Below are 13,857 nucleotides of genomic sequence, written 5' to 3'. Positions count from 1 at the left end.
AATAAGCTGCGTAAACGAGTTTACCTAGGTATTAACTAATTTAAACCCTCTTCTTTTATCACTTCTATAAAATCATTCCTTTATTTTTTTCTTCTCCCAAATTTAATCAATTATGGATCCATTTGAGCAAATGCGTCGAATAATGGAAGAATCGCTAGAAGAAGATCGACGTAGGAAGGAGGAAGCCGCCGCACCTCCTAGGCGACGCCGGACATACATCCACCGTAGGAAGGAGGAAGCCGCCGCAAGGTTGGAACGTGATTACTTCAGTCCGTACCCGGTGTGGGGAGATATCTACTTCCGTCGCCGTTTCCGTATGTCACGCCCGCTATTTTTGCATATCGCGAGTACATTGGCGGCACGGGAAGAGTTCTTAGCCGTCCTAGCCACACGACGCTCCAGAAATGTACTGCGGCGATCCGCCCTTGTTACTGGACAAACGGCGGATGTCGTTCGACGAATACCCGCACGTCGGAGAATCCACTAGGTGACTTTGTTTGCTGAACTTTTGCAAAGGCGTCCGGGCAGCCTTCACCGCCGAATTTCTGAAGAAGCCAACCACCGCGGATTGTCAGTTTCTGCTCCGTCTTCACGAACAAGTGCACGGATTCCCCGGGATGCTCGGGAGTGTCGATTGCATGCATTGGCAATGGAAGAATTGCCCTGTGGCGTTGAGGGGGTCATACACGAGCGGCCACAAAGGCACCCACCCCACCGTTATACTCGAGGCCGTCGCCGACTACCGAGCTATGGATTTGGCATGCGTATTTCGGGGTCCCAGGCTCGAACAACGACGTCAACGTGCTCAACAACTCCGACCTCTTCGCTGAAGTTCCGAATGGTAAAGCGCCGGCCATCAACTTCGTCGCTAACAATCGCCAGTATAAAATGGGATACTATCTTGCCGACGGCATCTATCCGAAGTGGCCAACCTTCGTGAAGACGTTCAACAGGCCTGCGGACGAAAAGCAGTCTCTTTTTGCGCAGAAGCAAGAGTCTGCTCGCAAGGATGTGGAGAGAGCGTTCGGGGTCCTCCAAGCTCGATGGAACATTATCAAAGCCCCGCTCGACAGTGGTTTATGGAGAATATGGTCGACATCATGTATACGTGCATAATCTTGCACAACATGATTGTCGCCGACGAAGGACCTGAGGCGGGAAATTGGTTCGACCCTGAAACCCCGGGAAGCTCAACCGCAAGTAGTCCGCCTCGAACGGGAGTGCATCCGTCTTTGCAAGAGCGGTTGTGTATTCGGGCAAGGACACGTGATTCTACCGCTCACGCCCAACTCCAGGAGGATCTAATGGAGCACATTTGGGCAAAATTTGGCAACCGTTAGATGATCGTCACTAGAGAACTCCTTCTTCTGCTTCTTTGCCTCCATTTTTTTTTATTTGAGTTTAAGTGTGCAATTTGTAATTTCTAGTTTTTTTATTATGTCTTTTTTATTTTTTTAGGTATTTAAATTGTAATCTTATTTTATTTATAATGAAGTGTGTTTTTTATTAATTGAATTTGTTGGAATTAAAAATAAAAAATGAAATTGAATGAATAGTTAAGAGATGGTTAAGAGATGGAGGGATGCAGGTGTTGTCTCTTAGTTAAGAGATGAGCTGAAAAGTACAGTGGGGCCCATGAATAGTGAAGAGATGAGACGGTTAAGAGACGGATAAGAGACAGCATTGCGGATGGCCTTAGGTGCACATCATTTAAGTTATGAATTTTTCAGGTTATAAATTTGCAACACTAACCCTTATCCTTTCCTACCAGGTTTCAGACTAATCCATCGGGCTATTCGGGCCAAAAAGCTTTCGAAAACAATCTCTGGTTTCAAAATTTTCCTTTGTAATACGGAGTACTCCCTTCGTCCCACAAAAGATGTCACACTTGTGGGACGATATAAGATTTTAGGAGGTTTTATTTTATGTGTTAAATGGAGAGAGAAAATATAATTTTTATATTTATGTGAGAGAGAACTTTTTCCAAAAGGGAAATGTGACATCTTTTGTGGGACAAACTAAAAAGGAAAGTGTTACATCTTTTGTGGGACGAATGAAGTATAATTTTAGATGTTTTTCTCTTTCTTAATTGTGAAATCACATAAAATCTTCAAATTTTCATGGTTTTCCTCAATAATAGTTGCATACGAGTCTTTCATCTTGATCAACTATAACATAAACAAAGATAAATCAAAATAAAATTAATCAATTTGAATTAAGGTTGTCTTTGTGTCATTATTTTGGCATTTATCATAATCAATCCTTTATAAAATTTAAAAAACACATCTTACTAATAAATCATTGTTAAAACGATAAATATATTGAGATTTTGATGAGATAATTTTTAATTTTGTCTTAATTGGTTTTGGCGGTGATAAACCAATGGTGGTGGATAATGGAACGACGGAAGATGTGACAATATGGAACTTGAAAGTTGGTAGTGTGGAACCGAGTAAATTGTGGCATATGAAATCCAAAAGTACAAGAAAAATACTAAAACTTACTCCATTCGTCTCTGAAAATTTGTCACTTATTTCCAATTGTGTCCGTCCCTAAAAATTTATCAACTTTCACTTTTACCATTTTTGGTAGTGAACCTCATATTCCACTAACACATTCTCACTCACATTTTTATTACTTTCTCCGTCCCAATTTAGGAGTCCCATTTGAGTTCGACACGAGTTTTAAGAAATGTAAAGGAAAGTTGGTGAAAAAAAGATAGTGGAATGTGAGTTCTACTTTTAAATATTAGTTTTATAATTAATTGTGAGTGAAAAAAAGTTAGTAGAATGTAGGGCTTATTACCATTTATGGAATATTCCAACCGAGACTCCTAAAGTGGAACACCAAAAAAATGATAAATCGGGACTCCTAAAGTGAGACGGAGGGAGTATAAAACTAATACAGTATATAAAAGTAGTACTCAAACTTTTTTAATGCACTTTCTATTACAGTACATTTCTTAAAATCTGTGACGGGTCAAATGGTGACGAATTATTAAGGACGGAGAGAGTAGTATTTTTTTATTAAAAACTACAACCCGTCAGGTTGACCCGCAATTCGTTCGGTCCAATCCGTTTAACCCGTCAATCCTAATGGGCTAACCCGTTTTGCTTGTTTGGTATTCAGATTGCGAAATTACAACCTCAACCTATGAGTTTTGGAGTAGACCGTCCCATTAAATATGCAACGTTTGGTGAAAAAGTAAAGTAAGAGAGATAATCATGTAGATGAGAGTCCTCTTTATATTATTCTCTTTTTTACTTTATTTTTTCTCTACTTTAACTATTTATTACTCCTTCCGTCCCAATAAATATGAAACATTTGGTTTCCGGCACAGGATTTTATGCAAGTGTTGTTTTGTGAGTTAATGAAGAGAGAGTAAAGTAAGAGAGAGGGAAAAGTAGAGAGAGTGATGTTTCCATTTTAGGAAACGTTTCATTTTTAGTGGGACAACCCAAAAAGGAAAACGTTGCATTTCTAATGGGACAGAGGGAGTATTATTTTTTAAAAATATATGTGAAAAAGCAAACGTTTCATTTCTAATTCGATTGTAAGAAAATTGGTACCATTATCTTTTTGTAGCAAGAGTATTTGTAAGAAAATTTGTAGCAAGAGTATTTTGTAAGCAAACTTATATTATTATTTTGTTTCTTATTCCCTTTATTTTTGTAGCAAGAGTATTCGTAAGAAAATTTGTACTATTATCTTCATTGTACATTTGTAATTTGATTTTAGGAGCTATATGTTTCATTTTGAAAACTGATTTTACAAAATTGATATTAATAAATAAATAAAATGGAAAGAGAGTAAAGTCCTTTTGAAAACTTATTTTACAATATAGTGTATTAAATATGTCAACACGAATACATGAAAACGTAAATATGGTTTTATATTGACATCATCCATGTATTATATTGACATATTTTGCAAGTTGCATTAACGTAATTTGCTGCACGAATTATATGAAAATTCATGAAAATATTATCAAATTTTGACATCGAAATATACTTATCTAGAACTAGTTGGAATACTTATAAAATTATCTTTAATTTGATATATGTTGTGTAAAAAAAATAATTTAAACCGAGATAGTTATATGCATTTAAAGTTTTGAGATATTTTTTAAAAGTTAGTTATAATTTTTTTTAATTAACAGTAATACAATTGACATTTTTTGTACACTGTATTGATACTCGTGGTTTAATGATCTTATGGGTCGATTTAATGATCCAATGTCTATCATTTAATCGTACTTAGCAATTTAAGGGTGAGTTAGCAATATAACGCAATCTGAGAATATATTCCACTAATATGGAACTTTAACACCATTAAGGATGAGTTAGCAATATAACGCAACGTGAGAATATACTCCACTACTAATATGGAACTTTAATAACATATCCATATGCAACCGTCACGTACAAGTAAACGCTTGGATTAATTGGACTTAATTAGAAACTGATAGCATCATTTTATTACATGGCATTGTTATAATCTCAACTGGCCTTATTTAGTAATTTTCGATAGGATGGTAGTGTTAATTGGGCCGGAGGCGGCGGTTGCATTCTTCAATCTCTTTGGAGAACTGATGAACGAGTAAATCCATGAATCCGGTAGGCTCCAGCGATTGGCCGTTCCTTTTCTTGTACTCCAAGGTGTAGGTAACTATGTTATCATGTCCATTGCTTTCCACATCACATTTTATTTTGAATTCACTATACAATTTCAATGGATCTCCTTCAATCACCTTGTACGTGATCGATTTCTTCTTCTCGTCGATGCCTTCGACTATCTCCTTCGAGACGTTCTTTGCTCCACCTACTCAAATCACCATCATATTGCGTAAAAAAACAAATTATATACGCACCACATTTTTTGTGAGAACTTGAGAATACTTGTCTGAACTTATGAAGTCAATCTATTGCACTAAAAATGTAACTTTTGCTCCTCATAAAATTGATCACAACATGAAACTAATAATATATATGTCATGATGCTCTTACGATTCATGTGTAACGATCGCGTTTAGTTCATGTTAAAATGAAAGCATAAGATATAATGAGTGATTATACCAACGTTATATGTCCAGTGAATGAGGGAACCGTTGGTTCCCCATGTGTTAGGGAGATATAAAACAGAGAAACAAAAACCGGATATCTGAAAGTCGTGTTTATCACTTTCAGATCAAATCAATTTCGGGGTTCAACCAAAATGTTTGATCGGATAAAATTCAGAATATTAGAAGATCATATGTTTGTATTTTCGATGATATTGAACCAGAAAATGATCAGTAGAAGAAGAAGATGAAACAGTGCAATGAAACATTCGACCCCAGCCAGGGGCTCTGCCCCTTGGACCCCGCCAGGGGCTGCCGCCCCTTGGACCCCGCTACCCGGGGGCGCTGCCCCCGGACCCCCGTTCATCTATCTAGGAGCTTCGCTCCTAATATTATAACGAATTCAAATAAGCGTGCACTCCGCACCTCCATACATAAATGATGTATCATTATAACAATAACCGATCATTCAAGTTAATCCAATTACACTAAAATATCTAACAATCCTCCCCTATTTTAGTGCAATCCTTGATTAACTAAAACAAGTCATCTCAAACATTCAAACTTTTGCATAAATGAAATATCGTAACGATTGAATTCTATATTAGTACATTACACATTCCAAATATTCGAATACCCCGGGTGTCTCTAAGGATTGAACCCTGGGAACTCACATTGAATACACGAAGATAATGTACACAAAAGTTTACATATGAATAGTTCTATCTTGACACTATATTTTACTAGCCTATGTCCTTATCCTTCATAAACATATCGAAACCAAGTCCCAGCTTCTTGAAGCGGCTAAACTTCATGCTTATATAGGTAGCTCCTTTATTCTTGCACCTACATTTGCAATTTTTCAAAAGAACTATTAAGAATCTATATATTCAACCTCCTTAACTTGTAGGTCCGAACACATACCTTGGGACGATTTTCAAATGTGTTCCAATCTCCAACATTAAGTTTTCCACATTGAATTCTGCATCTAGTGTCATACTAAATGGGAATTGGGTATCTTAATATCAGAGATTTGTAGTGGACTTTAATCCCATCCCTATAGCCGATTTGTACACAAGATCTCTACTTAACCCTTTGGTTAAATGATCGGCTAAGTTGTCATGAGTTCTTACAAACTCCACAGATATCACACCATCCAAAATAAGTTCACGAATCATGCTATGTCTAACACCTAAGTGTCTTGACTTTCCATTATACACTTGACTATATGCCTTAGCCAAGGTAGCAGCACTATCACATCTGATAGATATAGGTGATATCGGTTTAGGCCACAATGGAATCTCATATATCAAATTTCTTAGCCATTCAGCCTCTTTACCAGCTGCTGCTAATGCCACAAACTCCGATTCCATTGTTGAATTTGTTATACAAGTTTGTTTCTTTGATGCCCAACATATAGCACCACCTCCAAGACGGAATACCCAACCACTTGTGGAAGAATGATCTTCCATATTGGTGATCCAACTTGCATCCGAATAACCTTCAAGAACAGAAGGAAATCTAGAATAAGTCAACTTATAATCCATTGTTCCTTTTAAGTACTTAAATACTCGATTCATTGCTTGCCAATGGATTAAACTTGGATTATGAGTATATCGACTCAATTTTCCAACTGCATAGTACTAATCATAGCATACATTAGTGATCCAATAGCCTTCGAATATTCAAGCTGATTCATAGCAACTCCTTTATTAGGCACGAGTTTTGCACTAGGATCAAAAGGAGTCTTAACTGAAGAACAATCTTTGAAGTTGAACTTTTCCAACACTTTCTCAATATAATGTGATTGAGAAATGGAAATTCCTTGTTCTCCATGTGTGATCTTAATTCCAAGAATCACATCAGCCTTCCCCATGTCTTTCATTTCAAACTTAGATGACAAAAATTCTTTTGTTTTATCAACTTGATCTTGGTCAGTACCAAAGATCAACATGTCATCTACATATAAGCAAATGATAACTCCTTTACCGGTAGCATCAAATTTGCTATATACACACTTGTCTGCTTGGTTTAATACAAAACCATTCGACAACACCACGTCATCAAACTTTTGATGCCATTGCTTGGGGGCTTGCTTTAGTCCATAAAGAGATTTTACCAACTTACAAACCTTATGTTCATTACCAGGCATGACAAAGCCTTCTGGTTGTTTGATATAAATCTCTTCCTTTAATTCACCATTCAAGAAGGCAGTCTTAACATCCATTTGGTGAATTACAAGATTATGTATAGCAGCAAGTGCTAACAATAATCTAATTGTGGAAATCCTAGCAACAGGAGCATAGGTATCAAAGTAGTCAATGCCTTCCCTTTGTCTAAAGCCTTGGATAACCAATCTGACTTTATACTTGTCTATGCTTCCATCCACCTTCATCTTCGTTTTGAAGATCCATTTGCTATTTAAAGCTTCACAACCGGGTGGTAAATCAGTCAGTATCCAAGTACCATTTTGGATTATAGAATCCATCTCCTCTTGGATTGCCTCTTTCCAAAAAGCGGAATCTCTTGAAGCCATAGCTTCTTTGTAGGTCCTTGGATCATCACCAATAGTAAAGCAATACTGATATTGAAAATTAATTTCATTTCTTGATCCTTCAAGTAAGTACAATTGGAAATCATTTCCAAAGGACTTAGCTTTTCTTGCTCTACCCTAGCCTCAGGAGGTGTATCTATCACCTTTCCAGTAACATCATCAGAGTTACTAGACCTTGCAATCATGCCTCCAGGTTTAGGTATAGACGTGAATCTATCCTCATTGCCAAAATCAGCATCCCTTGACTCAATAATAGAGTGCACATATACATAGTCATTAGGTTCTAAGACATAGAACCTATAACAAACATAATTTTCTGAATACCCCAGAAACACACAATCTATGCCTCTTTGACCTATGGTTTTCATTTTAGGGTCAGTTAGTCTTACCACTGCTCGACAACCCCAAACTCTAAGATAACTCAATTTTGGAGGTTTCTTATGCCAAAGTTCATAAGGGGTAATCTTGTTCCTTTTGTTAGGAACTCTATTCAACAAATAACAGGCTGTTAACATAGCCTCACCCCAAAATCCTTCACTTAGGCCAGAATAACACAACATTGAATTAATCATTTCTTTCAACGTTCTATTCTTTCTTTCAACTACACCATTTTGTTGTGGTGTATATGGAGCAGTCGTTTGATGTACTATACCAGTCGATTCAAAATACGCTGGATCATAATACTCACCTCCCCTATCAGTGCGAAGAGTTTTAATCTTCACACCATGATAAAGCTCTACACTTTCCTTAAAGATTTTAAATTTATCAAGAGATTCATCTTTTGAATGACATATATAGACATGGCAAAATCTAGTAGCATCATCAATAAAAGTAACTACATACTTTTTATTACCAAGTGATGGAGTCGAATGAAAATCACACAAGTCACTATGTATAAGTTCTAATACCTTAGTTTCTTTATTTACATTCTTATTGAAAGGTTGTCTAGTTATTTTAGTTAACATGCAAGTTTTACACCTTTCATTATTCAACTCGAAAGCAGGTATCAAACTCATTTTCGACATATCTTTTAATCTCTTATAATGAACATGTCCAAGTCTAGCATGCCACAATTCTGATTTACTAACATGATTACCAATACTTGAAGAGGTCATGCAAACAGAATTATTCACAAAAGAGACATCTAGATTCAACCTAAACATGCCACAAAGATAACCAAAGCCAATAAAATTACCATGCCTTGACAGAATGTATTTATCACTTTCTAATACTTGTTTATAGCCACAACTATTCAATACAATACCAGAAACTAAGTTTTTACGAATTCCAGGTACATACATAACATTTTCTAACAATAACGAATTTCCAGAGGTAAATACTAGGCTAACAGATCCTATTCCTTTGATTGGTTCAGTTGCAACATTGCCCATCTTCAAGGAAGATCCATCTTCAATTGGTTTAAAGTCCTTGAACCATTGACGATCCTTGCATACATGACATGTTGCACCCGAATCAATCCACCATGAGATATCATCATCCTGCACATAAAATGCTTCAGAGATTATTGATGCATAATAATTCTCAACCGAATGATCATTAGGTACAAAAGACGAACCTGATTGCTTTTCCGGATCCTTGGATCCATTTTGACCAGCCTCGTTTTTCCCTTTTCCTCCACCCTTTCCAGACTTACAATCCTTCTTGAAGTGCCCGGATTTGCCACACTTCCAGCAAGTCAGTTTGGGCTTCTTATTCCCATCCTTACTGTTATAACCTTGAAACTTCCGTTTCCCTTGAAACTTACGTTTCTCTTTACCAGCCTTTGAGGATTCACCCTCTTCCACCATGTTCACAGAAGAACCGACCACATTTTTAGTATTACCATCAGAACTCTTTTCCATATCACGTATGGACTGTTCAATTTGGAAATCACTTCCAAGTTCGACCAAGTTCAGTTCCTCCTTCTTGTGTTTCAGATTATTTTTAAAATCCTTCCAAGAAGGTGGCAATTTATCGATAATACTAGAAACAGAAATAGATTCATCCATTTTCATATCATATTGGGAAAACTGTCCCAATATCCTCAACAATTCATTGTATTGTTCCATGACAGGCCTCGAATCAACCATTTTATAGTTGATAAAGTTACCAACAAGAAATTTCTTGCTAGAGGCATCTTCTGCCATATACTTGGCTTCGAGAGAATCCCACAATTCCTTAGCAGACTCTACATTTTGATACACATCAAAGAGGGAATCAGACATACCATTTAAGATGTGACCACGATATATGTAGTCATCGTTCTCCCACTTCATCCGCCTCCTCGTCTGTTCCAGAGTTTCATTATCAACAGCCTCGGGCATGGGAGTACTCAGAACGTACACCACCTTGAGATTTGTCAGCATGAAATGCATCTTCTTTTGCCAGCGTCTAAAGTCCTGGCCAGCAAACTTATCTAACTTTGCGAACCCTTTCGCTCCTTCCTTCATCGTTTCTTTGTTCGACATATTGATTTGATCTTTGTTAGGGAGATATAAAACAGAGAAACAAAAACCGGATATCTGAAAGTCGTGTTTATCACTTTCAGATCAAATCAATTTCGGGGTTCAACCAAAATGTTTGATCGGATAGAAGATCATATGTTTGTATTTTTGATGATATTGAACCAGAAAATGATCAGTAGAAGAAGAAGATGAAACAGTGCAATGAAACAGCTCGACCCCAGCCAGGGGCTCTGCCCCTTGGACCCCGCTACCCGGGGGCGCTGCCCCCGGACCCCCGTTCATCTATCTAGGAGCTTCGCTCCTAATATTATAACGAATTCAAATAAGCGTGCACTCCGCACCTCCATACTTAAATGATGTATCATTATAACAATAAACGATCATTCAAGTTAATCTAATTACACTAAAATATCTAACACCATGTACCAGCTAAGAGATCACAAGAGTGAACAGTTTGAGGAGCGACTTTGGAGAATTGATGGGGGAACAAAAATAGGTTGAACAAATCCCCCTCCCACTTTATATTTCTTTGTGATACAAGCTTACCCATCTCTATCTTTGCTCCTTTAGTTACTGCTATTTCACAACATTATTTCTTATATATATATATACTTCAAAAGGCCTATGCTATCTTATTTTATTTTGTGCGTCTACTCTATCTATCATGAGATTCAATTCGATCCTTACTCTCACCTTTATTCTACATTATTGTTGTGTTCCATAACATTCTCCATTTAGAATTTGATTCCCCTTTACCTAATTTTCACAATATTCTCCTAGCATTTGGATTTTTTATACTACTACTAGATGTCCTTTTCACATAATCGAATTTTGCTATATTTATTTCCCAGTTTGGTCCTGTAAAAATATGATCAAAATAGTCTGATAATGTATGCCGCTTATCATATGTGATTTGGGCATGGACTTAAAAAAAATTATTTATATTATTATTATTTTAATATCTATCCTTAAAATTTTTATTTTATTTTTATTATTTTTAATGTATATATTACATATTTCACTAATTTCTCTTAATAATTTTTTATTTTAAGTAAATTCACTTTTGTTAACTTTTTATACTCACATTTTATTGTAAAACTAGTATTAACCCTTGCGCTATGCGCAGCTTAATATTTGTATTTTATTAATTTAATATTAAGAAAAATTAAACAAAATAAGAAATAATATCATAAAAAATAAACTACTAACACGAGAATTGATATGCTGTGGGACAATTGCTTAGACATTGAGTGCTCCTTCCAGGTCAGTAATTTTTTATTATTATTTTCTTTATACAAAATTTTCTATCCTCCCTTAACGCTATTTACTCTGGAGATCCAAAATTCTCATGCACTCCCATATCTCTTTTTGTAATAACTAGTGTTAACACCTGTGCTATGCACAGGACAAAAGATTTTTATATAATGAAGATATAATATCTTAAAATAAAGAATATAGAGTAAATAAGTATAAAAATATATTTACAGATAAAAACTAATTGAAATAAGTATTTGTAATATTATAAACAACAACAAAAAATTATTTGTACAATTGTACTTCTCTTAACCCACTCTCAATGAAACATTTCACATTTAGGCAGATAATTGTATACTTTTTTTAATATTTGTTATGAGTGCAGTACAAAATAAAAGAAATAACAAAAGAGGAGATGTGTGGATGAAATAGAATAAGATATACAAATAAAGAAAAATGTAATACTACTATTTACAAAAGAAAAAAAAAGCAAACTATTTGAACAAAAAAATAGCTCACCAATTTCGATTAACAAAATCAACTCAATTATAACTATGTGTACTTCTAATAATTTAAATATAAATATATTTATAAATTATATATCTTGAATATAAATATATATACGTATTTATAAGTAAGTCAACAAATTTAATTAAACTAATATATTATATATAAAATTGTATATTACTATACACAACAACAATTAATGTTATGCAATATTGTTCTTTGTTTGATAATGGTATTAATTTAGTTTCACTTTACATCATTATTTATTGGTGTTTCATATTTACTTGGTTTAGCCACATTTGAATTCAATATGAACATATTTCAAACCCCTCTCTCTCGTAACTCTCAGGTATCGGGCTTGTCGGTGTTCGAGTCAAGCCGCCACTGCCGTCGGCTCTCCTTTCCTTCTCTTTATTTTGTTACCGCCGCTGTCGGTCCTCCTGCACCGCCGCCGGCGAAGTAACCCATCCTGCACAGCAGCGTCGCCACCGCTTCATCTTCATTTTCGGCATCTCTCTCGTCGCCTCACCCGCCAGTTGTCACCGGAGCCGTCGTCGGATTCCAGATCTATTGTGCTGCAATCGCAAAATCAGAAAATCAGTCCACAAAAAATCATATAATTAGTCCTCGTCATCCATCGGTGGAGGCTTGGAGCTGTCGCCGATTGCAAGAAAAAAATCAGATAATTAGTCCACTAAAATGCAAATTTAATTAATGGTGTAGGTATATATAAATGTTTAATCTTATTTGAGAAGTCAATATTGCTCAATAGGAGCTGCCTTTTTTCTATCAAGTGATTGGCATTTTTCAAAATGACCTTTTGGTAAACAAAATAGCTTCACGTTTTTCCTCCAAAAAGGACAAAAATATCTTTTTAATAAACTCTTTAGTAAGATAAGAATTGATTTGTTAATTTTGCTAGTATAGATATAACGGAATTGTATTTCCTATATGTAACGGAAGATTATTCAATTCTTGATAATTAACAAAAATAAAACAGCATTTAAACAAAATAACCCCATCAATTCAATAAATCATAAATCAATTCAATTAATCACGGAGCGATACCATGCAGGATTATGTTATAAATTATTTTTGGAAATTTTAAAAAGTTCAAATAGCTTTCACTTATCTTTGATTATTTTTAGTGATATTGAAAACTAAAAATATAGTACCCTTCCATCTCATAATAGAATTAAGAAAATAATATCATTATATACAATACACTTCACAAAAAGGAAAATGTATTATAAAGATGATTAATAATTTTACCATACAAATAATTATATATATTTATATTCATTACAATAATTTAATTATACCACAATAAATTTGATTTACAAACCAATAAGTATTTCTTACAATGACTCAACTATTTTGGCATGACCCGAAAGAAATAAAAATTGTTAGTTAGTATAGTTTGCTAACATGAATTTATTTGAAAATTTATTATAATCAAAATAAAAAGTAATAATAATAACATTTAAAATTTAGGGTTTGGTATTCTAGTTTTTATTTTTAATTTTAATATATTAGTTTTTATTTACTTATAATCAACTTACTTGAAGTTTTATAAAAAGCAGTAGTAATTTATTAGAATAATTTCTTAAATATCAACTTTCTTTAAATCTCATTCTAAAAATTTATTACTACTCCATAACTTTGTAGAGTTAATAATAAATCTTAATTATTTTTTAATATTATAATATACTAATATCCATATATATATATATATACTATCATTGATGATTTAAAATATAGTATAAGATCATTGATGATTTAAAATTTGACAAATGTATTAATTTATGACGATATACTAATATTTATGGTACTAAAGACGTCGTATTTTTATTAATTAAATATCTTTTTTCCAAACCTGTTTTTTCTATTTATTGATGACATGAGTATTTCTCAATATATATACGTATGTGTCATGTGACTAAAGTCGTAACCTAAATACCAAATATTATTAGTACTATACATAAATTACTCCATTTTTAATTAACCGTAATCTTCAA

At 34.5% G+C, this 13,857-nt stretch overlaps 1 protein-coding gene across 1 annotated transcript; it reads right to left on the bottom strand.

Annotated features, from left to right (window-relative positions):
- Window positions 1-4,530: 4,530 nt before the first annotated feature.
- On the bottom strand, window positions 4,531-5,426 carry LOC125210262 (kirola-like). The gene is made up of 3 exons (XM_048109824.1): window positions 5,334-5,426; window positions 5,076-5,160; window positions 4,531-4,821 (listed from the first exon to the last, which is right to left on the bottom strand). The coding sequence occupies exons 1-3, from the start codon at window positions 5,424-5,426 to the stop codon at window positions 4,541-4,543; spliced, it is 459 nt and encodes a 152-aa protein (XP_047965781.1). The 3' UTR covers window positions 4,531-4,540.
- Between the last annotated feature and the right edge of the window lie 8,431 nt (window positions 5,427-13,857).

The sequence above is a fragment of the Salvia hispanica genome, chromosome 3, assembly GCF_023119035.1.
Source record: "Salvia hispanica cultivar TCC Black 2014 chromosome 3, UniMelb_Shisp_WGS_1.0, whole genome shotgun sequence".
Lineage (NCBI taxonomy): Eukaryota > Viridiplantae > Streptophyta > Magnoliopsida > Lamiales > Lamiaceae > Salvia > Salvia hispanica.
The sequence above is the reverse complement of the archived record's forward strand: the minus strand, read 5'-3'. Positions and strand labels throughout refer to the sequence as shown.

Bases quoted from the DNA above. Each gene is read 5' to 3' on its own strand.
- LOC125210262 (XM_048109824.1), bottom strand. From the start codon at position 5,426: ATGAACGGGGGTCCGGGGGCAGCGCCCCCGGGTAGCGGGGTCCAAGGG. The intron at 5,161-5,333 runs GTCGAATGTTTC...CACGACTTTCAG, and splicing joins GGGCAGAGCCCCTGGCTGGG to ATATCCGGTTTTTGTTTCTC. The intron at 4,822-5,075 runs GTATAATCACTC...TGATTTGAGTAG, and splicing joins TCACTGGACATATAACGTTG to GTGGAGCAAAGAACGTCTCG.